Source organism: Phacochoerus africanus, chromosome 2, assembly GCF_016906955.1.
Source record: "Phacochoerus africanus isolate WHEZ1 chromosome 2, ROS_Pafr_v1, whole genome shotgun sequence".
Taxonomy (NCBI): domain Eukaryota; kingdom Metazoa; phylum Chordata; class Mammalia; order Artiodactyla; family Suidae; genus Phacochoerus; species Phacochoerus africanus.
The window spans coordinates 198,209,519-198,236,739 of record NC_062545.1 but is presented as its reverse complement, the minus strand read 5'-3'; the positions used below and the strand labels follow the sequence as shown (position 1 = coordinate 198,236,739).

General features: G+C 39.3%; 2 protein-coding genes across 5 annotated transcripts in view; one reads left to right on the top strand and one right to left on the bottom strand.

Moving 5' to 3' along the window:
- Nucleotides 1-19,454, top strand: part of TEK (TEK receptor tyrosine kinase) — a 118,101-nt gene extending 98,647 nt beyond the window's left edge. For all 4 annotated transcript variants that reach the window (XM_047767537.1, XM_047767535.1, XM_047767538.1 and 1 more), the window contains 9 exons: nt 1,522-1,732; nt 4,884-4,994; nt 7,948-8,138; nt 8,673-8,786; nt 13,164-13,234; nt 13,499-13,539; nt 14,583-14,679; nt 16,226-16,325; nt 17,048-19,454. In XM_047767537.1, coding sequence (XP_047623493.1) covers nt 1,522-1,732; nt 4,884-4,994; nt 7,948-8,138; nt 8,673-8,786; nt 13,164-13,234; nt 13,499-13,539; nt 14,583-14,679; nt 16,226-16,325; nt 17,048-17,122 — 1,011 coding nt within the window. In that variant the 3' untranslated portion in view covers nt 17,123-19,454. The remainder of the gene's footprint in view (nt 1-1,521; nt 1,733-4,883; nt 4,995-7,947; nt 8,139-8,672; nt 8,787-13,163; nt 13,235-13,498; nt 13,540-14,582; nt 14,680-16,225; nt 16,326-17,047) is intronic.
- A 126-nt stretch (nt 19,455-19,580) lies between these two features.
- Nucleotides 19,581-24,449, bottom strand: LOC125119933 (putative exonuclease GOR). Its single transcript, XM_047767539.1, has 3 exons — nt 24,211-24,449; nt 21,861-21,981; nt 19,581-19,667 (listed from the first exon to the last, which is right to left on the bottom strand). The coding sequence occupies exons 1-3, from the start codon at nt 24,373-24,375 to the stop codon at nt 19,585-19,587; spliced, it is 369 nt and encodes a 122-aa protein (XP_047623495.1). The 5' UTR covers nt 24,376-24,449; the 3' UTR covers nt 19,581-19,584.
- Nucleotides 24,450-27,221: the final 2,772 nt, after the last annotated feature.

Below are 27,221 nucleotides of genomic sequence, written 5' to 3'. Positions count from 1 at the left end.
TTCATTATGAAGTGGGAGACAACTAGCATGACTATAATACAATTTCTTGTCCAAATTGGAACAATTCTGAGAGTGAAGAAGTTGCTCTTAACAATTATGCAGGAGGAGTTCCTGTCATGGCCCAGCAGTTAACGAACCTGACTAGGATCCATGTGGATGCAGGTTCGATCCCTGACCTCGCTCACTTAAGGATCTGGCATTGCCATTAGCTGTGGTGTAGGTCGCAGACATAGCTTGGATCTGGTATTGCTGTGGCTCTGGTGTAGGTTGGCAGTTGTAGCTCCGATTGGACCCCTAGCCTGAGAACCTCCACGTACCGCAGGTGTGACCCTAAAAAAAAAAAAAAATTATGCAGGAAACCAAGCCTAAAGCAGGACTACTGCCCATCAAAAAGAGAATAGTCATCCTAGTGTTAGGTCAACCCTATTATCCCTCAGTTACATGTGAATTATATATATATATATATATATATATATATATATATATATATATATATATATTCATGTATATCTCCATTCCTGTGTACCTTCAGTCTGCAACCATAGTTCATGGCACTTGGAACTGCCTCCTTCTTTCATCTAGGAACTTTGGCCAGTAACAAAGGTTTACAAATTCATACTTTACCTATAGCCACACCATCTGAGCCCTTTGATATACTATAGCCTGAATATTCCTCTTGTTTGTGGTTTCAAGCTCTGTAAAATTAATCTATACCCAGCTTTATTAAGTATATAAAACAGTGAGTACAATTACATATTCCAAGTGAGGTATATAACTTCATCTACATGAGTCCCTGAGATTACCTCCAGTGGAGGACAAGGAAAGTGTAATCTAACTCTTTGACAGAAGTGGCTCAATTCAGGCTGTCACTGGAGAGACAAGGGGGTTGAGAGTTCTGGAGCTGGTCATGGTACTGGTGCTTTGTCATGATACCATAAGTAGCCACTTAAACTCAGGAGAAAAGCAGGTACTGTGTTGAGCTATGCTCTCAACATTAGTCATCCTGGGGCCAAGGTCTTCACCAGCATGGGCTTGAGAGATTCTGAGCTTTAGAACAAGTAGAAGAAACTGAGTAAGAGCCAAGAATATTCTAAGATGATGTTAGGGAAGCTCTTACAGAGGCATGTTGTTGACTGGTCCAGATGGATCTCTGAGTTCTTTTCCAAACCAAAACTAACACCTGCTCATTCCACAGCAGAGTGGAAACTCAAGTATGACTAAGTCAGGGACATGCTATATTGTGGCATACGTGCTGTTATTCTCCCCTCCCTCACCTCTGCAGACATAGTTAATCGATTGTGGCATGCTTTCCCAGTGAAGTCCAGAATTGTGCCCATGCAGCTCTAAAGGCAGCCACTTCATTTGAGGGGGCCTGTTGGATGAACCCTATCTCTTTCTTCATTCTAGAATTGGATATAATATTTCTTTTTTTCCCCACCTATTGTGAGTATAAACAAGGAGGTATTATGTACCTTAAAATTATGAAAAATCCTAACTAACACAAACCTGCTATTTCTCTAGAGGGAAGAACCAGCTGTGCAGTTCAACTCAGGAACTCTGGCCCTGAACAGGAAGGCCAAAAACAACCCAGATCCTACAATTTATCCAGTGCTTGACTGGAATGACATCAAATTTCAAGATGTGATTGGGGAGGGTAATTTTGGCCAGGTCCTTAAGGCTCGCATCAAGAAGGATGGGTTAAGGATGGACGCTGCCATCAAGAGGATGAAAGGTCAGTGCTTGGCCAGATTGAGTCTGCATTTCACTAGGGTGGGGGGTGGGATAACTTGACTTCCTGTTGAATATTTCCTCTAAGGTCTTATATTCATCAAACAAAAAATTGGCTCAGTGTCAGAGACAGCTGTTAAGTGCAACTGAAGGTGGTGTTTCCTTTGAGGGCAACTGTGATAGGGTCAGGGTGTAAACATGAAAGCATGAGCGATTTAAACACCACTGTCTCGATTCCTTGGGATGGGAGAATACAGATTCTCTACCATCCACTGCTAACTTTGGGGAGCATTATTGTTTCTCTTAATGCAGGGGTTCTCAAAATTGAGCAGGCATCTGAATCACCTGGAAGGCTTGTTAAACAACAGATGCTTGGGTCCCACCCTACAGTTTTTGTTCGAGTTAATCTGGCACAGGGCCAGAGAACTTGCATTTCTAATTAGTTCCCAAGTGGCACTGATTCTGAGGATTTGGAAATCACACTTTGCAAACCACTATCTTCATGGATTATCTTCATCAATATTCCTGGATGTATTGTTAGAAATGCATGCACTTGAGTTTCTCCCACCCCAAATTATACTATATTCAAATTTCTGGGGGTGGTATGGGAAAATCTTCATTCTTAAACTTTCTCAGTAATTCTTCTGTACACTCAAGTTTGAAAATCATTGATCTAACCACAAAACTAGATGTTTTCTGGTTGTGTTCAAGACTGTTTGGTGCCTCCTCATTTAATAAGACCTTCTGAGAGAGCAGAATGACTAGTTCTCTGGCATACCAGCTATCTCCTCTTCTGTGTGAAACGGAAATTTGTCCATGGCTTGACTGTGAAGCTGCACTATTTTACTTTTTAAAAAAGTTTTATTACAGTAAGTTAATTTACAAGGCCATGATGATTTCAGCTATACAGCAAAGTGATCCAGTAATACATATATACATATCCATTCTCTTTCAGATTCTTTTCTCACATAGATTATCACAGAATACCGGGTAGAGTTCTCTGTGCTATAGAGCAGGTCTCTGTTGGCCAATCATTCCATATACCTCAGTGTGCATATGCCAATCCCAAACCCCCAGTCCATCCCGTCCACCCTCTCACCTGTCCCCTTTGGTAGCCAAAAGTTTTTCAAAGTCTGAGACACTTCTGTTCTGCAGATAAGTTCATTTGTATCCTTTCCTCATATAAGTGATATCATATGATGTTTGTCTTTTGCTCTCTAACTTCACTTAGCATGATAGTTTCTAGGTCCATTCATGTTGCTGCAGATGGCATTATTTCTTTTTTATGGACGAGTAATATTCCATTGTGTATATATTATATTATATATTTTATATATATATATATATATATATATATATATATATATATATGAATATAGTAATATTCCAGTATGTCCATTCCTCTGTTAATGGACATTTAGGTTGTTTCCATGTCTTGGCTATTGTAAATAGTGATGCAATGAACATTGAGATGCATGTATCTTTTCAAAGTATGGTTTTCAAAAAAAACAAAAAAACAAAAAAAAAAGTATGGTTTTCTCTGAATAGGTGCCCAAACCACTATGGAAAACAGTATGGAGTTTCCTCCAAAAACTAAAAATAGAACTATCATATGATCCTGCATTATTATTTTTACAGCACACAGGCTTGAAAAGTGGTGTATTAGAGCCAGCAATGTAATTATGACAAATATTGGGCAGCAATATAATAGGACTTTGTGAGGTTGCTGATGGGTTTTTCTTCTTTTTGACTGCCATATTGAGCTGAAGGTGATAATTAACCCTAAGTCTTGTTAAACTATTGCTTCTTTCTACATCGCTAGAAAACACTGTGTCAAAAAACAAAACAAACACAATATTATTTATGCTTAGAGATAGTAATGTTTCAAAACACACGTATATGCATGCTCATACCCATTGCTTAGCATCCAGAAATCTCTTTTTCATTTTGCTACTTTAGTCACAGGGAGTTTTATGGAGGAGTAAAAACATTGAGAGGAAAGAGAGTATAGAACTTTGTAGCATCAGTTTTTATTGGGATCTGACTTGAGCTGGTTATCTATCTCAGGTCTGTATGAAGAGGTAAAATAGCTTAACATGGCACCAGGGCAGAAAATTTTTGCAGGAAGAGTTATACTTGCATAGGAGGGCAGTTTACTGATATAAGGGGGCACCTTAATTATAAAGAGCATTGTTTTAAAAATTCTCTCAAGGCATTGATCCTTAGGCTCCTGTGGTATGATTAGAGTACTCTATTTGGAATTGCCTCCTAGTCAGCCTTACAGATACTCTTAGCCCAAATGAACTGTTGCATAATTTCTAAGCATATTCAGGCATGCACAAGCTACCAGCTCCCCTCTCCCATCCTTTCCCCACACTGTTATTTCTTTAAAAAAACACTCATAGCACATTATCACTGACTTAGGGATGATCAGCCAGTTGTGCATCAACCAAAGAGCCTTCCTATCAGCCTGATTAGTGGATTTCCCTCTGATCAAAGTACTAGTGGGGAGAACAGTGGGGAGGTAGTGGGGAGAACAGAAAGAAATGCAACTGTTTTCTAACTATAAAGCAACTTATATAAAAATGTCATTGGGATATGAGTTTTTTAGCAGGACTGGTTTATGAAATAGCAAAATAAAATTATAACAAAGCAAGGTGTGTACACTGGCAATGTTTCATTAAAACTCTGGTTTTATTCCTTAGCATGTTTGTCTCTGAGTGGTAGAGTTAGTTGGGAGAGCCAGAGTCTAAGAGGGGAGGCAGCTCCATCTTTCATCAAACCATTTTCCTGGATATTTGAAAGCTTAAAAAAGAAAACTTGAGAGCAGTGATTCTCAACTAGGGGTGATTTTTTTGCCCCTTGGGGAACTTTTGGCAATGTCCAGATATACTTTTGGTTGGGCTATTGGTATGTAGTGGGTCAGATTAGAGATACTGCTAAAGATCCTACTATATACAGGACAGCCCCCAACAGCAAAGAAGTATCGGCCCAAGTGCCAAGCACTCTGCATTCAAATAATCTCTTTGATTTCTATGAGGTTTCCAGACCTAATTGTGGCTGAGTGTACCTGAAGGTTCTGGAGAGTGGGAGGGGACATTTGTTTCTGAAGAGGCATAATAGAAAGGGATTATTACTCTTGACTTTTTTCCCAGAATATGCTTCCAAGGACGACCACAGGGATTTTGCGGGGGAACTAGAGGTTCTTTGTAAACTTGGACACCACCCAAACATCATCAATCTCTTGGGAGCGTGTGAACATCGTGGTAAGATGTGATTTTCCTGTCTTTTTCTGCCAGAGTTTTATTTTTTTCTTAAAACAGGCACATTCCATATTAAAATTAGGAAAGATAGTCATCTAAGAATCTTACCTATTTTTTTAAGTTGCAGTTTCAGCCTGAATGTCTGGTCCCATTAATAGATTGTGCTGAGATTTGGCATTTTTTTGAAGGTAGGTCTCATGGCTCAATCATGTGGCCTCTGATGTGGTTCACCTATTACTGCCCAAAGATAACCATGGCTCCTACCTGCCCAGACCCTTGCTAATCTAGAGGTTTTCTCAGCTACCACTAGATGGATTGGGGGAGCCCTCAGCACCTGGAAGAGTGTGGTGCATCAGTTCTTCTTCATTGCCTACCTTTTAATTTTCCCTCCAGATTCAAGTGACTGATAAGTGTTAAATCTGTGAGTGCAGATGACCTACTATAATGTGAAAGCACTGATAATGCTTAGGTTAAAATAATAATAAACTTATATCTAAGAGTATTTTGTTTTTTATCCCAAACAAAACAATATCATGTACAATTACGCTGAAGCCTTACAGCTATCTTATGTCATACGTACTCTTAAGGTTCAGCTTATATTATTAGTTCAAATATTTATTGAGAATTTCTTGTTGTAATGTGTATAATTAGCTGTAAGTAAGTAGGTAACAAGAAATCTTCTAGGAGTTCATCTATGCATGCTACCTGGGTTTGTAATTCTAAATCTATGCTTAAACTTCATTTCTCATGGAAAAATTTGCTCTAGCCAAAAAGCTCCACACAGTAATTATTTACAAACTTGACAACCTCTTGTTGACTTTGTAGCACAAATACCAACAATGGAAAAGAGACTATTTCCTTTTCCTCAATTTATTAAACTAAAAATACTGGTATTTCAAACAATCTATCATCCTGTGATCCAATAAGGGTGTAATTATGAAAGCCAGATCATGTCTCTTAGATTAAATAATAAAGTAAATGACATTTATTTTTGAGCTATTTCCTGAGAACAGTAATCAGCATGGGACAGCGGTAAATGAAAGTTTAAAAAAAACAAAAAACAAAACAAAACAAAGAACCCCTCAACAAGAGAAAACATATATCTTTTAAATTTTGCTGTATTGTCACATTTTTTGGTTGGCTATTAAAATTTATAATTCAGTAAAGAAGTGAGAAAGCACATTCATACCAGAATTGAAGTATATCTTTCCTTATATAGTACAATAGGAGTCAGTGCTGGCAAAAAAATTTTTGCAAGAATTTCATTTTCTTCGGAGTTCCCATTGTGGCTCAGTGGTTAACGAATCCGACTAGGAACCATGAGGTTGTGGGTTCGATCCCTGGCCTTGCTCAGTGGGTTAAGGATCTGGCGTTGCTATGAGCTATGGCGTAGGTTGCAGACGTGGCTTGGATCCCGAGTTGCTGCGGTTGTGGTGTAAGGCCGGCAGCTACAGCTCCGATTCGGCCCCTAGGCTGGGAACCTCCATATGCCATGGGAGCGGCCCTAGAAAAGGCAAAAAAAGACAAAAAAAAAAGAATTTCATTTTCTTAGAATATCTGCAGTTTAATTTCATTTGACCTAAAAATGTGTATTAAATAATTCAAATTTAGGAGTTCCTGTCATGGTGCAGCAGAAACAAATCTGACTAGGAACCATGAGGTTGTGGGGTTGATCCCTGGCTTCACTCAATGGGTTGAGTATCCAGCATTGCTGTGAGCTATGGTGTAGGTCACAGACTCAGCTCAGATCTGGTGTTGCTATATCTGTGGCTGTGGCCAGCAACTGTAGCTCTGATTAGACCCCTAGCATGGGAACCTCCATATGCTGTAAGTGCAGCCCTAAAAACAAAACAAAACAAAAAAAAGTAATAATAATAATAATTCATCATTAAAAGACAGTAGCACCATGGAGTTTCCATTGTGGCTCAGTAATGAACCTGACTAGCATCCATGAAGATTCAAGTTTGATCCCTGACCTTGCCCAGTGGTTTAAGTATCCAGTGCTGCCCTGAACTATGGTGTGGGTTACAGATGAGGCTTGGATTCTGTGTTGCTGTGACTGTGGCATAGGCCGGCTACAGCTCCAATTCTACCCCTAGCCCTGAAACTTCCATATGCTGCAGGTGTGGCCCTAAAAAAAAAAAAGACAGTAAGACCACTTCACTTTTCATTGACTCTAGAGATCAATATATTTTTTATCAAAGCAGATTATATATATTTTATTAAAAAAGAAAAATAAAGTAATTTGAAATAAAAATAAGACAATGGACCATAATTTCTTCTAGGAAGTTTTATTTTTTTTCTGAAAAGGTCGAGTTGTCTGGTTTCTGTTAAATGATTGCCCTGACACTAGACTCTGCTGACCAAATGACCTACTCAGCAATATGGTGGCTTAGTATGGATTTTAGGGAGGAGTAAAAGGCAGGAGAATGAAAGTTAGCTGGTATGGTTCCTTCTGGTACGGATATTTAATCATTTTTAAAAAGTTATTTCAAAAATTAACTTCAATAAAAGCTAGATACTAACATGGCTAGTATCAAAACTAACTTCAATAAAAGCTAGATACCAACATATTGGATTTTTGATCTACATTAAATAAAAAATAAAATATGATGTGGCTAGCTGTCTTAGATCACCCAGAAGCGAACGCTTTGCTTTCATTCTACTAGTAATACGCAGTAGGCGAAAACATTTAGGAAGCTCTCTCTGTTTGTCCTCATTTGGGAGGGATGGGGAGGGGAATGCTGAGTGCAAGCATGGCCTCCTCAAGTATTACCATAGGAGGTCACTTGTCCTCCTCCTGTCCCCATCGTTACTGAGGCTGGGCCCACTTGCTGTGTTACTTTTAGATAAAATGGAGTTTTAGAAGGAATTCCCCAGGACCAGAGCACATCTCAGAAATATCCCAGCAGTTCAGGGCCACTGATAATGTGATGCTTTCTCCCTTCCTCCACAGGCTACTTGTACCTGGCCATTGAGTACGCCCCCCATGGGAATCTCCTGGACTTCCTGCGCAAGAGCCGAGTGCTAGAGACGGACCCCGCGTTCGCCATCGCCAACAGCACCGCCTCCACGCTGTCCTCCCAGCAGCTTCTCCATTTTGCAGCAGATGTGGCCCGTGGAATGGACTACTTGAGCCAAAAACAGGTTTGTTCTGAGGACTTGTTTTGGACATCTTTCCTCTGCACTTCTCTCTGGAATCAGAGTTTAGATAAGTTTGTATGACTTTTATTTATTTTTTTCAGTCCACCTTTCTTCCTTAATTCCTTCTTACAATCTCCCTAACTTTAATTTCTTTGTTAATAGTCTACCTATTATATACAAGTTTAATGCACAACACTGACAATATACTTGCCTATGAATCTCATCATATGTATTTGGTGAGGTGCCTTCACTGATCTTAGCTTTGTCTCCAAATAATTTGCAATAGCAGAGGCTTTTCACGACCTGATTTTTCTTCCTGAAATGCTTCTCCAGGAACTTGTGGGTGATTTTGCAGAAACCACTAACTGGGCATTTAGGAGAGGAACTTTAAAGGAACTGGATTCTGGTGACTTTTTAAAACCCCTTCTCATACTATCCTATTTCCCAAAGCTCTTTCCCAAGGGCTTTGTGCTAACAAAATGAAGTTAAAAAAGCAAATATGATGCTGAAAATACATGATATTTTTAAAAATTTCAGTTTATCCACAGGGACCTGGCCGCCAGGAACATTTTAGTTGGTGAAAACTATGTAGCCAAAATAGCAGACTTTGGATTGTCCCGAGGTCAAGAAGTGTATGTGAAAAAGACAATGGTAAGTTCAGAACAAACACTGGCAAGATCCTTTCCAGGGCACCCCTCCGTCTCCTGAATTCCATCAGTCTGTGGTGACTGGGGCATCTGACCAGTTACCCCAGTAGACGCCCCAGCCCAGCAAACATACCAAATTTTGATTCCTAAAAAGACTGGGGCTGGCGGGGGGTGGGGGTGGGGGTGGGGCATCCATGTTTACCAATGAAGGCTTTGTCACATGTGGCCAAGTAACTGAACATGTAAACCTAGTGATGTAGGGACTCAGGTCTGCATCCAGCCTAGATTCTGAGGTCTGGTCTCAGAAGCCTCCAGGGAGCTCCCACAGTTTCCTTTCATGCCACAGCAAACATAGGAGGGGAAAAAAGACATTTAACACACTTTCTAAAACATCAAGGAAATAAATTAATGAGGTTTCTAAATTACAAGGATGCTCCAGAGAGACACTCATAACTTCTAAAGGCTCATATAAGATTTCCCTCTTTGCTAAAAATTCTCTACTTACTCTTCAAGCCCCAATCTAGTCCATTTTAACTTAATTATACTTAGCCTTCATTACTTCTAAACAGTAATATTTTATTTTCAAGTATAAGATCCTGGACAAACCTCACCACAATGTTAGAAAAGTGAAACTGGACTCATTCTACTATTGTCCACCCTGGAATCATAAAGCCCTGGAAATGCCACATCCCTGGACATTAGTGCTGTGCTGACAACTTGCCAACACTCTCTGCTCTCCCTGAACGGTGGGCAGTGCAGGGCCATGGGGGTGACATACTCTGTAGTCTTGGCACATGTCGGGTAGGTCCATTCCACTGGCATGACTCCCCCATCTAGGTTGGATGAACATTACTTGGGCTCAGCTTTCTTGGGACTACTCCAGTTCCTATAACATATAGAGGGTCCTTTTACTTTTGTGGTTACCAGATTGCCTTCTAGCAAGGCTCAGGCTTCTGCATTTATTCTCAAGCTCAGGTTTCCTTTTCTTTTCAATATACTTATTTTAGTTACTGACAAGATAACACAGAAAAAAATTTAAGAACACTTTCAGGAGTTCCCATTGTGGCTCAGTGGTAACAAACATGACTAGTATCCATGGGAATGTGGGTTTGATCCCTGGCCTCGCTAAGTAGATTAAGGATCCAGCATTGCTGTGAGCTGTGTTGTAGGTTGAGATGTAGCTCGGATCCTGTGTTGCTGTGGCTGTGGTGTAGGCCAGCAGTTGCAGCTCAAATTCGACCCCTAGCCTGGGAACTTCCATATGCCACAGGTGCAGCCCTGAAACAACAACAACAACAACAACAACAACAACAACACTTTCAAGAGGAAATTACCTGTAATTCACTACCTTGACACAATTTTAAAAACAATTTTTTACTTATTGCCTTCCATAAGCATACATGCTTTTACATAGTTACAATCACAGTGAACTTAACCATTTTGGAACTTTCCACTCCCTTTTTTGGAGGAGGGTCTGAAGTGGGTCTCCTTTGCTTCTTAGAGACTACCATGCCCCTGGTCCTGGGTACTTATCAACATCGACACCTTTGGAAGCCAGAGGTGCTTTCCTGAGGGCTGGGTTCCAGGCAATACTTTTTTCCCCTAAGCTTTTCAGATTTGCCCCAACTCAAAGTAGATCTTTCTCTGGGAAGGGGCTGGGCTGGTCTCAAAGAAGCAGGACCCACCACTCACCCATCTCCTCCAGCTTTCCCACTCCTCTGGACCACCTGGAATCATCTAATCTTCATCCCGGAATCCCTCACCTTCCTTCACTCTGATGTTTGGGGGATGGAGTGCCTTGGATGGGGTGGGGAGAGGTTAACACAGTTTAGCCCAATGATCCATGTGTTTTAGTTGGATGTTTCCCTTAGTACCCCAAGGCTAAGTTTGGTTTATTTGGCATTTCATAATGGGCAGGAATTTCTGTATCTTGGGGAGCATAGGAGGGATGCTTAGAGAGGAAGAGCACTAGTTAGGGCTCAAGTGTGTCTCCAGTGGAAGAGATAAGTGTTCAGTGGCAGTACAGTGTCTGGGAGCAAAAGGACAGGGTGAAGGTAGGGGAAGAAAAGGAAGGGATGGGAGAGGAGCAAGCTCCTTGCAAGATGGGTGCAGTGTAGCAAGATACCACCAGAGGGCAGAATGGCTATGTTCCCTGGCCTATAAAGAGAGATTTTCTAATTTCATTGTGCCTCAGAATCACATGGGAAACTTTTAAAACATGCAGATACTGACTCCTACTCCTTAGAAATTCTGATTTACTTATTCTGGGCATGGGAACCTGCATCAGTTTTTTTAAAGTCCCCTAGGCACTTCTAATACTGGAAGTGTTTCACACTGACATAAGTGATTTGGGGTTATACTATCATTGATTAATAGATTGATCCCCCTCAGCATCAATTTATTTATTACCACAATGTCTCATGTTTGTGCTAAGCTTTAGGATGATATAATTCGGAAACAGTCTTTTTCAAAGAATTCATAGACGTGCTGAATAATTGTAATGGTTGATAAGTGCTGAGAATGAGGAAAGTGCAGGAGCCATGGGAACTCAGAGGAAGAATACTGAAACTTCACAATGTTAAATGTTAAATAGATATTGGCAATGTGAGAATGCATTAGATAACGTGGAGAAATGCAGTATATATAAAAACTGAGAGGCAAAGGAAAGCATGGGACTTTGGGGGATTAAGGAATACAATGTGGCTGGAGAGTGATGCAGAAAAGAAGAGGTTAAAAATTCAAGGTTGGAGGAAGAAATGGGGGTTAGATCTTGAAGAGCTTTGGATGCCAGCTATATGAGGACTCAGCCAAGGATTTGGGATCGTGTGACAACAGGGACCTTAAAGAAGTTTAAGGAAAGGCACCACATGATTGGATTTGCCATTTAGAGTGATTTTCTGATTTTCTGGTGACCAGGTCATTAAGGAGTGAAACTAGAGTCAGGGAGATCAGTGGAGAGGTTGTCATCAGGCAGGAGATGGTGGTGGTCTGCACCAAGGTGATAACAGTAGGAACAAACAGAAGTGACAGACTCAAAAGAGGTCAGATCAGAAGAACATAAAAAAGTGCACATGGAAATTAGTAGGTAGGCGGTATGAGGTCAGAAGCCAGTAGGTTGGGAGTAAAAGAGCAAAGACTAAGTAGGAAATGTAGCCGTGAAAGGAAAGAAAGAATAATAGGTAAGAAATGGGGATGGGGTGCACAAGAGCTATGAAGGGGAAGAGAGACTAATATGTGGGAAATGAGGGTGGGGTGGACAGAGAGAGGAAGGGGGTGTACATGTTGAGAACACTGAAGATGTAGACTTGAGAAAGGATACTTTTATACTTGAACCTTAAGGTACAGGATGGCCATTTGGGATTTATGGTCAAAAAGAGCTTCAAAATACCACCAGTTAACAAAGAAGTGGGAGAGAAATGCACCTTCAGGAATCATCCTTGGGGTCTGGGTCAGGGCTGGTCTCATGGAAGGGTGGTCTGGGAGAATGCCTGACCTATTTTGAGGCAGGGCTCAGGAAGATCCCCTAAAAACTTCTGATCTTGTCCCACCCAAATAACCCAGTGGGTTGAAATGCCACTGTTAGATCATGGACAAGTCCCTAGGAGGGAGGGATCCATGTCTTAAGAGGGTTTATATATTCCTGGGCTGGGTCGAGAGGAAGAGAGCACAAATTCATAATGAATGTGAGGAAACTATGAATAAAATCCAGAAGTCAAAACTCACATTTTCCAGTCCATTTTTCCCAGCCTAGGCTCAGTAAACTAAGCAATGAGGATGACATGGAGGAAGTCAGGGGCCAGGCACCCAAAGATGGGTGTCTTTCGTCCTGTCTCCTGACCACGGGTACATGGTGTCCGCTAGAAGTTACTGCCTTCTCTACTGATACATATGCACACTCCTCCCTTTGGCCTGAAATGCTCTTTCCTCCCACACCAAACCTGATAGTACCTACACATCTTCTAGAACCAAACCCAAGTGGCTTCTGCCATCTCCTCCAGGCACCAGGTCTCCTCACACCACCTCAGCCTGTCCAAAATCACATTTAATTCTTTGTACCTATGCTTGTCTCTCCTTTCAAAGCTCTGCATGCCTGTGAGAGCTGAGGACCACCGAATGACTACCGAATGGACACACACACACACACATCATTATTATTTTTATGTGAAAACTGTGGTGGGGACCCTTTCAGGTAAGTGGTGCTGACACTGTGTGCAGGTCTTGGAATTTGAAAGCACACGTGCACAAAACCATTCCTGAGTCTGCCATGCCTTCTGTCTGGGGCCCTCCCATGGACAGAAGTGGGCCCCAGCCTCAGGCCAAGCCCAGCTTTGCGAAGGGGTCCCACCCATGTGTAAGCAGCTTCTTACTCTGTTTTCTCCAGGGAAGGCTCCCTGTGCGCTGGATGGCGATCGAGTCACTAAATTACAGCGTGTATACAACCAACAGCGACGTGTAAGTAAGCCTCTTACTGCTGAGGGTTTCTTTTTTCCCAGGAAAGTATATATTTGACAAAGGTGACCCAGAATAGCCTCTGGGGGTCAGAGGTGTCAGGGATAGAAGGAAGACTAGGCAGTGGGGACTGTCTTACCTTGCTACCTGCTTAGGGTGTGAGGAAAGGGCTTAGGGATGGGGAGGGAACTGATGATTCCTGTGTCCTGGCTTTTGGGGCAGAAAGTTGACTGGCTAACAATGGTTTCTCTTTTGTCCCTTCTGCAGATGGTCCTATGGAGTATTACTGTGGGAAATTGTTAGCTTAGGTGAGTACCCATGTTTACCTGCCAGGTTAGGCTCTAGGCAAAGGGGGTGGGCTGCTCCTGTGCTCCTTCACTGTATACGTCCATTTGTACTCAGTGTCACCAGATGTCACTGGGAAGAAGAACCTTAGGGTTTCCATGTATGAGTGTATTTATTCCCATAGGTCTTTTTTTTTTGAAAGCCCTATATCTAATGTCATATTTAATACTAATCCCCTAGTAGTCGTGAACTTCATTCTCAGTTGTGTCTGCTTGTGTGCAGATGTCACAGAGCTGTCACAAGTTTACTTCTGCAACTTTTCGTATATTATGCTACCAGGAAAGCTCACATTTTCAAAGGCCATTTAATAGCATGTGAAAATGTGTATGCCAAAACCCAGAAAGATTTCATGTATACTAACTATAATCTCGGTTTTATAAAAAGCACACATTACACAGAGGGTAAAAAAAAAAGTTTTTTTCTTCATGCTTTTTTGTATTTTTCACAATAAACATGTATTGCTTTTATAATTAAAATTGGGACAATAACTATTGTAGGTAAAATAGAAATTACATAACATCCATATAGACTTTCAATTAGGAAAAACGTACAGCACAGGGAAATGTATGTGATTGTGTCACTTTGCTGTGTAACAGAACTTGAAGAAACATTGTAAATCAACTATAATAACAAAAAGGTAATGTCATTGGTACAACAGATGTGCTGTGTGTGGACAGACGTGGGGGCGAGGATTAGCACTGCAAGGAAGGAGCCTGTAGTGGGTCATTGCACTGAAGCAGTGGCCCCATGGGAGTGCTGTCTGCAGCTAAGTCCAGCTTTGATGTGTGGTGGCTTTGCTCCAGAGGAAGAGCACACTGGATGCTCAGAGTCCTGTGATCCTCCCCCATCTTCCCCCCAGACTCTCAGCCTTAGAGCCCCAGGGCAGGGGACACTGCCTTCTGCCTTGGTGTGTTTTAGAGGGCCAAGGAGGCAGGGCACAGAGAATAATCAACACCATTTGGTGATTACAAACAGTGCTTAGGGCCCACTGTTTCCTGTCTTCCAGGTGGCACCCCTTACTGTGGGATGACGTGTGCAGAACTCTATGAAAAGCTGCCCCAGGGCTACAGACTGGAGAAGCCCCTGAACTGTGATGATGAGGTGTAAGTCAGGCCTCACTGAGGGCCATTTTTTCTTAACCTCCCCAACCCCACCCCATACATTTCTTGGACTGACACTAATGAAGGAGCTTTCTGACATGTGCACATATATGACACACACATCTACCTAAATGTACACACACACACATGAGATCCCTAAAAGTCAGAAACAAGGGGGTTCTTGAAACTAAACTGTTAGGCGATGGGCAGGGACTAAGAGTTCGAGGCATAGAAATCCAGGAGGAATTTAAGGTCATGATCCTTGGTTGACTCTTAAGGTTGAAATGAATAAGGGCAACACAAGCAGAAAAGAGCTGAAATAAATTCATGAAATTATCCTAGAGGAAATGTATGAAACTTTAAGAATAACTTTGGGGATAGAGGTACAGAGCAGTTACACTAAGGAAAATAGATTTTTCTTCATAAAAATCTTGCTTCTATGAGGATTATTTTCCAAGAATAAGTGTTCTCCCCAGAGGAAGAAGGTGTATCTTCAACCATACTGCCCTTTCTAGAACTAGCTGATATTGTTGCTAACTGACATGATATGAAGAGTGCAATGATCCAGGCCAAGTAAGTCACTTATCGTCCAATCCAAGCCACTTCTAAGAGGGAAAGAGGGTGCCATTATGTTATAGTACAAGAGATGTATGTACCATATGGTAGAAGAGACCATCCTGGGGAAACTGGACATATTTGACCTACCTTTTGAGATTCATTCCATAGGGAATGGTATTTTCAGCCATTATAAAACTCCTGTTAAAGTACAGACAGTTCTAGACTCTCTAACACCTCAGACTGATTGATGGTTGAGAGGCTGCTGTGCACATAAGTCTCCCCTGAGGCCCTTGTTCAGCAGATAAAATCTTGAGCCCCACTCTGAGACATAATGATTCTGTAGGTCTATGGTGGGTCCCAGGAATCCACATCTTAATAATACAAGTCATTCTGGCCATGTTTGAGAAAGTACCACTTTAGATCAGCACTTCCTGAACCATGTTCACGGAACATCAAGATGTAAATGAATGATACAAGTGTAAAGAGTTATGCAGTCAGTTATGTTATGGAAGCTTATGCTAAGCTCAGTTAAGGAAGTTGTTTGTTTTTAATGGAATGACATATTGAGATTTTACTATGCTGATAAGAAGGAAATGCAATAGGTGGCATTGTGCAAATTTATTTGAGCATGGAGCCATTTTTTAAAAAATGAAACCCTAGCATTTTAAGAGGTATGGTATTCTGAGGGATATGCGTCCCTAGACACATAACTCAGTTCTTTCTTGATGATCAGAATAGCTGAGACCAAGATCCCTTGGGAATGGCACCCAGAGTAGGTGCTAGATCTACTGGGAGAAGAAAGGAGACTTGGATGAGGAGGTGGGAGGCCTGATAGAAACTTCCTAGGAGTGTATCTTAGTCTTCTGCTGGCTAAGATGATGACCATGCATTGGGTGGCTACTTTCTCTTTATTCTATATACCCTATACCAGACCATGCCCAGGACTGAAGCACAGTCATAGAGTTAACCCTTCCACTCTTTATTTTCAAAGGTATGATCTTATGAGACAATGCTGGCGGGAGAAGCCTTATGAAAGGCCCTCATTTGCCCAGATCTTGGTGTCCTTGAACAGGATGTTAGAAGAACGAAAGGTGAGTATGGAGGCCAAAGCAGGGATTCTTTAAGTGGAATTGCTCATGTGTCCACTGTGGCTGTTACAATTTTGGAGGGCGTATTGATTTTTACATAAGGTATAGTCACATAGAGTAGAACAACATATTGAACTGGCTTATTTGAGCTAGAAGGAATCTTAAATCTCATCGGTCATATAGCCTGGCCCTTTAATTTTATAGAAATTAAAATAAGAAAGAGATTTAAGAGAGGAGAAAGTGCCATGCCCAAAAGACAACAGAGTAGGGTCTAGAGGTTACTAAGGGGAGGGTCAGGAATTCTATAAAAAATTTCTAGAAAGTAGTTGACTATACAGATCTAGGCTAGGGACATAGATTTTGAAAGTCATCAAAACCTAGTTGGTAATTAAACCAGAGATGTGGATGAGATCAACAGTGGGGGGTGGTGAGGATGAGAAGCAGCCAGAGGAAGGGGCCATGGCGGATGTTGGGTACAGGACAGACCAATGTGAGACTTTGAGAAGGAGAAACCAGGGGAATGATAAAGTGAGAGCAAGCAATCTTACTTGTAGAAGAAAACTGTCAAACAGAGCAGAGAGACTGAGGACAGAATAACATCCCCCTGGGTAAAAAAAGCTAAGGAAACTAGTATTATTAAGTATTGCTGTAACTGCCCCCCCACCCCACCCCAAGGAGGCAGGAGGGAGGCTGCCTGTGTCTCTGAACCACTCTTGTTCTTCCAGACCTACGTGAATACCACGCTTTATGAGAAGTTTACCTACGCAGGAATTGACTGTTCTGCTGAAGAAGCAGCCTAGGACAGCCCATCTTTTATCTATATATATTCTGTCTCCCTTTCACTGGCATGAGAGACCCGTGATACCTGGATGCCAAGCCAGCCAGCCTCTGCCCAGAGAGGTGACATAGAATATGGACATGTATATAGATTGCTGTCTGTCTGGGACTTTCTCCATAAGACCTCTGTGTGTGAATCTATAGTACACTCTGACTCTACTAGGACTGTATATACTGTTTTGAGTAAGAATGTGCTGGACTCAGAATGCCTGTTCGTGGTTTCATATGCAATAATATATTTTTCTAAAACATGGACTTTATAGGAAGGTGTGAGAGTACAATTAATGTAGTACATAACATTGTTAGCCTGGATATTTTTGATATTTACCTATATAATGAAGGTAGAAGAAAATTTTGTTAAGAAACCTAATGCTGACCTTGACAGCACAGGTGAGAAAAGTAGGGGAAGTGAATGAGTTCTAACAGGACATGGATTTAAGTCACTTAAAAGTTCACCTAAGTGGTATCAAAGAGATTCTTCTCTCTCTAAACTTCTTCCCTCACCTGTAGAAGCCATCTCAATTTCATTTGGTAATCTGACATCTTTGTCATGTGTTTTCTGAGCCCACAAGTTGGTCCAGAATGCTAACACTGAAAAACAGACTTAAATCTCATTCCATGGAAGCCTTAGAGCTTATAGAGAAGTATAAGTTCCATAAATTAATAGGATTTAGTTTTAGTTTCTCTGATAACATTGATGTGTTTATTAAGAAATTAAAATGGGAATCTTGGAGTTATATTTTGGGAGACATGTGACATTTATCCTATCAAATTAACATCCCTACATGTATTGCACATTGTAAAAAGTTTGTTTTCATCAGTTATGAGTTTACCATTTATACTGTAGGCACATGTTGCACTGAGATCATACAGTAAGTAAATAAATGTCTTGCCTACTCACTTTTGGTCCAGGAATGTGTCTCAGATATTGCCAAATGTCTGGGTTATACCTTCGAGAAAGTATCTTAAGCTCACAAGATTAGAAACATCTTCCAGAAATATTCTACTGTCTAACTCACTTTCTTGCATCACTGACATTAGGCTTAAGAACTAGAATCCCTTTTAACTGTGTTGCAATGTTAATAGTTCAACATATTGCATAAAATTCCATATTCCTGCCGTCTGCTCAAATTTATGCATATCAACAATGACCAGGAAACTGTATTTCTCCCAAACACTTTCTGTATATTAATTCCTTTTTGCCTTTCATCCAGATGTTGTGGTGATACTCCTGACCACTCCTGGTTTGCATGTACACAGAACTGAACATGGATGATCTGAAAATTTAGATTATGTATTCAAATTTTGCATGTGTCTTTGGAATATACAACAACAGCTGCTTTTTCTATAATAGCTTAACCTTCTTGATTATACCTATTTAAAATAATTTAAACTTACATCATTATGAATTTCCTTCATGTCGAGTACAAGAGAGAGATGGCTGAAGAAGTCCTTGTGGTAGCAAGAAAAAGGTATTCAGTGATACTTAAGATTCACTTACAAATTCAAAATACCAAGGCGACAAAACTTGAGGTGTGATTGCTGAGGACACATCACAACTGTCAGAAGGCCACCAATTTATTCCTGGCATGGAGACCACATGATAACTCATCTCTCTGACTCATCCATAATATGGTCAAAGAAACCTGTGTAGTTTTGTAGCATGTTAACAGCCTTAACATTAAAGATCACTTACTCAAAGGTCAATAGTTAAACCAAATCGTCATATTGTTTCCATAGGCCATTTCCACATTATCAACAAGCAATTAAGAAAGAAAGAACCAACCACTTAAAAGGAATTAGACAATTCTAGTATTGGAATTGGCAGATCCATAGAACAATGTCTTAAAAAAATTGGTGAGTTGTTGATATGAATCAAAGTAGCCATATATGCATAAAAAACACATCACACAATAGCCAAATGATCAAAACTTTTATAACACACTGAAAAGTTTACATTTACTTCCATATATTGTGAGGAAAATCCCTGCTTCTAAATAGTTAGCTAAAGAAAACTGCTACAATTTTTTAGATAAAGATGTTTTTAACCCCAAGAAGTATAATGGTTCTAGGTATTTAGAGAGAAAAAGAAATTTAGGTAACTGGAGAAATGACTTTTTTCCAAAGTCCTGGACCCATTACTTCAACTTTAAACCATTTTCCACTGTTATTCACACACTATCTACAAAGATGAGTCAAATTCCAAACAACCTAATTCCTTCCCATACCCCTTCCCAGCCATACTGTGGAAATTTAACCTTTAAAATGTATAAATAAACCTCAACAATGCTTTTCCTTCTCCTCTTCTCTTTGAAAGTAAAGTGTCAAGAAACCTCATGTAATTATAGACCAAACTCTACTGCCATCAGTGGACAAGGAGTCACAGAAGCAATGTGGAGATTTAAGATATTCTTGGGTAAAATGATTACTTCTTTCCTTTCAGGTCATCTTTTACCTTCCAGAGGACAAGCTCCATGCAGGCAGTTGCATTTTCACTTGAATTGTGACCTCCAAAACATATAGAATAAAAATAACACATTAGACATAACTCTATCTGCATTGTTACCCAATGGATGGTCTCAAAATGAAGCTACGAGTTTGTAACAAAATTAACACTGGTCACTTAACAAAATATCATTATTTTGTATCTAGAACAACTCCTACTGGTTGCTTTAAAATGTTTTACATAATCTAGATGAACAATTACCTCCCTGTTCTACATAGCCTGTCCTCAGTCACAAGGTCATTACACTATGACTGGCTAGACTCGAATCTCTTTTTAAGGGAAATATAACAACAAAATGACAGGAGTTCCCTTTGTGGCTCAGTGGAAAAGAATCTGACTAGCATCTATGGGTATGCAGGTTTGATCCCTGGTCTCTCTCAGTGGGTTAAAAATCTGGTGTTGCCATAAGCTGTGGTGTAGGTCGCAAACGCACCTCGGATCTGGCGTTGCTGTGGCTGTGCTGTAGGCCAGTGGCTACAGCTCTGATTCGACCCCTAGCCTGGGAACCTCCATATGCCACGGGTGCAAACAAACAAACAAAACAACAAAACCCAAAATGACAGATACCACTGAATAACAGAGATCTGACAAGAAGCCAGAAATAAGAGATGCTAGAAAAAGTAACTTTCTAGACAAAGAGTGACTTTATTTTTTTATTTTTTATTTTATTTTTTTGTCTTTTTGCTATTTCTTGGGCTGCTCCCGCGGCATATGGAGGTTCCCAGGCTAGGGGTTGAATCGGAGCTGGAGACACCGGCCTACGCCAGAGCGACAGCAACGCAGGATCCGAGCCGCGCCTGCGACCTACACCACAGCTCACGGCAACGCCGGATCGTTAACCCACTGAGCAAGGGCAGGGACCAAACCCGCAACCTCATGGTTCCTAGTCGGATTCATTAACCACTGCGCCACGACGGGAACTCCCAAGAGTGACTTTAGATACAAGATGACATGGTTTTAAAAAGTAGATAAAATTTACCCAAAATATCAAGCCCACAGTTCTGGTGAAAAAAATAAATGATGTCTGAGATTAAGTGAGAAGGACCCACACTTCTAAAATGGTGTAATATTTTTGTTTCTTTCTGTCATTCTGAGAACTGTGGTATTATTTTTAGAAGACTTTGTTTTCTATAGGGTATTTTTGTTGTTAGGTGAAATATTTTTATGTCCGTGGTTAAAGATTTTCAGTAGAACACATTACAAATTTTATAACAGAGTTTTGTGGGAATTTGAGATACGATTTTTTAAAAAACAAAGCAGGTGTTAAAAAAAAAGATCCTCTGCAAGATGGATCTAATAGACAGGGAATCCAAGAATAAAGACCATATCGGTTAGTATCTAATAAACATGGAATGAAAAATAAAGACTAAGATAAAGTCTGTATTTTGTACAATAAATTGTACACTGATCCAAGGAACATCCCATAGCTTAAATATCTGTAGAACATATAGCATTATAATATAATTTTAACATCATCTAAATTAATGTTCTTTTCTATCTTGTGCGAAAGAGGGGTCTATGTGGACATGCACAAATGCATGGAGTAACTAACCTCCATTCCAAGCCAGGCTCTGCTAAACTGTGCGTTTAGCAATGCCACTAACAGGGTAGCTGGAGGCTGTGCTTGTTGTATCTGAGTAATTTGTTTAATGTTGGGTTATTTTTCATCAGAAAAACCAAAAACAAAAAAGTTCTGAAAGCAAGATCTACCAATCTAGGACAGAGCAAGTGCATGCATAATGAACCGACTGAATTTGAGTTATACTTCTTATAGTACACATACACTATTTACCCTGGGTGAAATAACTTTGGCCCAATCAATTAAAAAATCTCATTTACATTTAGTGAAAAATCACATATGAAAAGAAGTACACAGCAAAATTTAGAATGGAATTAGATCTCCACACCAACAAAGATTTCATGCATAAATTCAAAGGCCAGGCCACTTGCCAAACCATGATCTGGTCACCATTCTCAGTTTAATTGCTCTTTTGATGCCTCTGGAACATCTAAAATGATACCAGGTCATAGGCATAAAACACATTTTACTTAAGCAAAAGTTTAGGATTCTTTACCCAGGAAAGAACCTACAGGGAAACATTTCAAAGAATAGATCTTTACCATGAACCTCATGATTTATTCAGTCAAGTCCGACTTAGGATCCTGATATTTATCATGAACAAGCAAGCTCTTACCATCATCCTGAATGATTCTCTGTAGGTAGTCAGCCACTAGACTCTTAAGGGATCTTTTGTGAGGCAAGCCTAGCCGATGTGGAAACATAACCGTCGTGTCCACAACTGAAGTATGAATTAACTGTCAAATGAAAGAGAAAAATTTTTTAGAAGTTTGTTCTAAAGTAACTGTAGCAACAGTAACTGTGCTATAAAAACTGTTAATGCTACCTGCTCAACAAAAACAAGTAACACGAGCAGTTACAACAGGTCCGTCACTGAGAACTTACATGGATTATCTCACTACAACTTGCAGGGTAATCTAATGTGGGCATTTTATTGTCCCTTTTTACAGTCAAGGAATGGAGGCTTCGAGGGGTTAAGAAAGTTGGCTAAGCTGAGTTAATAAAATGGAAGGAAATCTAATCTAGGCCACTGACTTTCAAGTCTATTTTCCTACCACCAGGGGCCAGCATGAGTTCAGACATATTCTAATAATTAGTTGGGGGTGGGGTGGGGGGTGATAAAGGGTGAGCAAGGCTCCTTCCGCATTGTGACTCAGCTGATGGGGACAAACTGCAAACCAGTACATGTCCCATTTCAGTGTCTCTGGGGAGGGAACATGGACAAGGATTAGCCCCATCTAGGTCCACATCCCGTGTTTACACATGGAAAACGGTGAATACATTTTACTGGCATTTAAGTAAAGCGGGATACACAAGATGAGTACAGGGAAGGGTCAACATAAATGAAAAGCCTATACAGTCAGACACCAGTTTGGATTCCTTATGAGAAGAGCTGTACTTACAAAAAGCATTTAAGAATAGCCTGAGGACAAGAGTAATTTAAAGACTGATGGAGAAGAGAGGGGGTGGAAATGCAATGTTTAGCACCTATTATGCCATGTCCATAAACACTTTATAAATTCTCACTTAGCAGCCACCTCCTAGGTACTGGTTCCTGGCTGCAGAGTATTGAGCAAATGAAAGAAGGTGGTGATAGAAATAGATAAAAATAGACAAATCTGCAAGTATCTGGACAGGAGAAACAGATTGATCATGAGAAATAAAAAGTGAAATGGTTTGAAATTTTCTGGTCTGGGAGACAGATGAAATAGAATGGTTCCTGAGAAATGAGAGACAGGAAAGTCATGGTGAGAAATTGATTTTCAGAGGCAATGTCTGAGGTGACAGAAGGACATCTCTGTGAAGAGTTTTCTTACAGAAAACTTATGTCCCCAGCTCTCTTTGCCCACACTTTTGGAGGGCTCTGGGTGAAAGCACATTTCAGTCTCATCTGTCATATGCAGAGAAAACAGTGCTGTTTAAAACAACCATGGATTCCAGCTTTACAGAAGAAGAGGTGGACATTGACTTAGTAAAGTCAAATGGCCTTACTTGTATTCTTACCCTAAAGAAGCAGCAGCTCTTCTCTGCATGAAGGTAAGTCCTAGGGGTGGCTGAAGCAAATACTCAGGCAAGGTCCCCAAAGTGCTAGAGCTGTGCTGTGTAGTATGGTAGCCACCAGCCACATGTGGCTATTTACATTTAAATTAAGTAAACAAAATGCAAAATCATCTTCTCAGTTACATTAGACACATTTTAAGTGCTTGATAGCCACATATAGCTAGTGTTGACCATACTGGATAGTGAAAATATAGAATGGAAAGTTCTATTGTAGAGCACTGTTCTAGAACTGGAGTGACCACCAAACACTTTCTTCAAGTGCCAAATTATAAGTATTTAAGGCTTGCAGGAAACACCATCTCTAAGTACTCGGCAATGCTGCTGTAGTGTGAAAGCAGCTATAGAAAATACATAAATGAATGGGTGTGGCAGCTCTGTTCTAATAAAAATGTCTGCAAAAAGAGGTGGATGACATGGGTCACAGTGTGTTGATTCCTGTTTTAGAATAGAGAGCAAAGAACAGACCATTTTAACCTGGAGTATGTTAAGTCTGTCATGCCAAGAAAAGTAAACATTCCATTTGATTTTAAGCCTACCTATAAAGTCAACCTGACTTAATACAAAGAAGTATCTTCAAGTATGTGACTAAAATAACCTGTTAGATAAACTTAGTCTTAACATTTGAATATTAAAGACAATGATCAAAGGTAATGTCAGAACAAACAATGATGTTGGTTTTATCACAGTTGATGATGGACTTTCTTTCTGATCTAGATTAGCCAAATGACTTCAGCTATCTTACACTGCTTCTGGTTTACAACAGTTAGACAATGTCATCAGTACAGACAGCGACTGTCTTCTCTGTCTTGTTTAAAAGGGCAAATCAAGCACCAATAATTATACTATGATAATGACTATCATAGTAACATACGGTTTTGTAAAAATATGAATCTGTAACTCTTTACCTTAAGAGCATACAAACTGTGTTCAAAGCTATGTCCAATTAGTATAGTGTCAGCACTGAACAGGTTCAACAAGATGGCTTGGACATCACAGATTGAGGTTTTAGTGTTCTTCAAGTCATTTTCAACCACACCAGAAAACCTACTCCGATAAGACACACAACACATGGAAGTAACAAATGCAACTTAACAGATTTCATCAGTTAGAACACATTACTGACTCAATGTGATAAATATCTACTGAACAGAACAAAGATCTTATTTTATCACTGTCAACTACCCTTTTACTAGGTTATATTGATATAACCTAGTAAAATTATTCATTTGGATTAATCTAACACTGGGGGTAGGGGGACACTATCACAAGTTCACAAAGATCCTTTGTGAACTCACATCTTTGTATAATTTGAGTTCTATCAATGACAATTTAGTTAAATGGCCTACCTCCCATTAAGGTAAACCTAGACATGAAATGTGGGAAGCATGAAAAAGCAGTCTAGACAACCTGCTTTGACTCACTTACTATATTTATACTGTGACCCACCACATTTAATTTTCAAAAAGTTAATCTCACAGTTTAAGTCTTCTCATCTATAAAGAGGGTTAATAACAAATCTTAATGGCTTATAAGGAGCCAATGAAAACACATGCATTCAGTGAAAATACATGCAGAAAACTGACTATCCTATTAGTTTCTAATGAAGACATAATAAATAAATGTTCAGAAATGTGGCTACTGCTGTGCTTTACTGCAATTCAGCAGGAAAAGAGATAAAAATATTGCAAAGGTATTTTCAACTTAAATGATATGTTGATATTATTGTCTCCTATAAGGAACAAAACATGCCCGGCCCCATCATCTGGCTTAGTTACAGAATGTAATGCATAATCAAATATTTGGAATAAGAGGATAGAGTACTTGGGTTCATGTTAAAGCAGCTTTTAAAGAATGCAATGCACTGAATACTTATGATTTTTTTCTTTTAGGATTCAAAGGTTTTTTTAAAAAATTTTAATGCAAGCCCTTCAGTACTCATTTTGCTGCTATAACAAAAGCATTTCCTGGCTTGTTTTAAAAAGGAAAGATTCCCTTAAACCTGTGGAAGAATCGGAATAAGAATATGATACCTTTAAATATAGTACAATTTTATTTGTCAATTACAGCTCAACAACTTTTTAAAAAAGAGTAATTAAAATAGATGGGGCTATTAGGATATGGCCAAAATGAGTAGAAAAAAAAAAATCAAATGAGGTCAGGAGAGAAATTAGTAACAAAATGCATTTTCTGATAACAGCAACTTTTATTACAATTATGTATACAGTTATTTTTATGAACTGGGGAGGAATTTAGGTTATAAAATGACTCAGCAGAATTTTCTATAATTATTCTCAAAATGAATCATAACTTTTAATACTTGATCACCTTGCTTTACTTTGCTCCAGAATTGTGGACATACACATATATTATGTTTTACATATATAGCATATTGATTATGTATTATGTATAGTATATATTATACATAATATATAGTAATTAATGTATATTATGCATAATATATACTATAATATAAACTATGTACAACAGTATAAAATGCATATATTAGAGATGATATCAAGTCATTTGTTCATATATGCATGTGTGTGTATATATTATATATATATATTCCAATGGAATATATATTCTATTGTAGAATTCGTCAAAGAAAATTGGATGGAAACAATCATATCTGTAATTAACACTTCTAAATTTTCATTTCAGAATAAGATCAATGTCTTCTATTTTATATTTAAATAAACATAAATATGTCATGTCATATGGCTTATATGCCTTTAGGAAATCCAATTCAACTTATCAATGACATTATTGGGTGTTTCATGTGAGATTTTCAAAAATTAAAGTGTACCATTTCAAATTAGCATTGAATTTGGATCAAAACTGTCATACTTTTAATAATATTAATAAAATAGAAATTGCACTAGACCATCCTGCTTTGGTATCCTGCATGCCATACCAAAGCTATGTATACTTAGTGATACGTGCACAGGATTACAGAAATTTTCATCTAATGGGAATAGGGCGGTATTTTAAAAAAGAGCTGTTAATGATTTTATAAGTAAATGAATGAATAAAATAATCTATTCAATAGTTTTGCCTGTCTTTCTAGCCTCCTACCTCTCACGCCAACATGTAAACACCATGAGGGCTAAGGCCTTTCTTTCTTACTTAGGGTTGTTGCCCAGGACCTAATATAGTGTCTGCATAATTTCAGCAAGGTACTCAATAGAATATGAATATTTTTGAATAAATGAATTGGTTAAAATAGTGTAACTCATGCTCTAAAGTTGACTCCAGTAAAAGTACCTAGGCTAAAACTCACAAACTACATGTTGAATGTTCCATGGCCTCTAAAACAAACCTCTCTGTGTAATACATACCTAGTGTTATAGTCAATGATCTCTTCATCTGGTTTCACAAATGTGTCATAGACCACCTGGAGGCTGGGGTCTACCACTGTCACGCGAGTGAGTTCTAAACCTTTGGCTGTATAGCACTATAAAGACAGAGATATTAAATATACATACCATATTGAGTAAAGATATTTTAACAGATTTTTCTTAAAGGAATATCTCTAACTAGACTATACAATTTAAACATATCATTCAGTTTTACTAACAAAAGCCAGTGAGTGGAGCTGTAAAAGATGTTCCAGGCTTTAGTTTTTCTCTAATGTTAGTAATATTTCTGCTAATAAAAATAATTTTATTTTCTTGGCCTAGACTTTATAATTATTTATATTAGATATCAGTGCTATCCAAAAGAACCTTATATAAAAATAAAATGTTCTGTTTCTGTCCTGTCCAACATGGTAGCCACTAGCCACATGTAGACACTGAGTATCTGAAATACGGCTAGTAGGACTGAGGAGTTGAATTTTTAACTTAATTTTATTAAATTTTTTATTGAGGTAGCATGAGTTTAAAAGTTTCACTGTACAATATTATATTTGACTTCT

Coding starts and splice junctions, on each gene's coding strand:
- LOC125119933 (XM_047767539.1), bottom strand. CDS start 24,375: ATGTGTTGTGTGTCTTATCGGAGTAGGTTTTCTGGTGTGGTTGAAAAT. Junction 21,982..24,210: donor ACAGTTTGTATGCTCTTAAG/GTAAAGAGTTAC, acceptor TTCATTTGACAG/TTAATTCATACTTCAGTTGT. Junction 19,668..21,860: donor GAGAATCATTCAGGATGATG/GTAAGAGCTTGC, acceptor TATGTTTTGGAG/GTCACAATTCAAGTGAAAAT.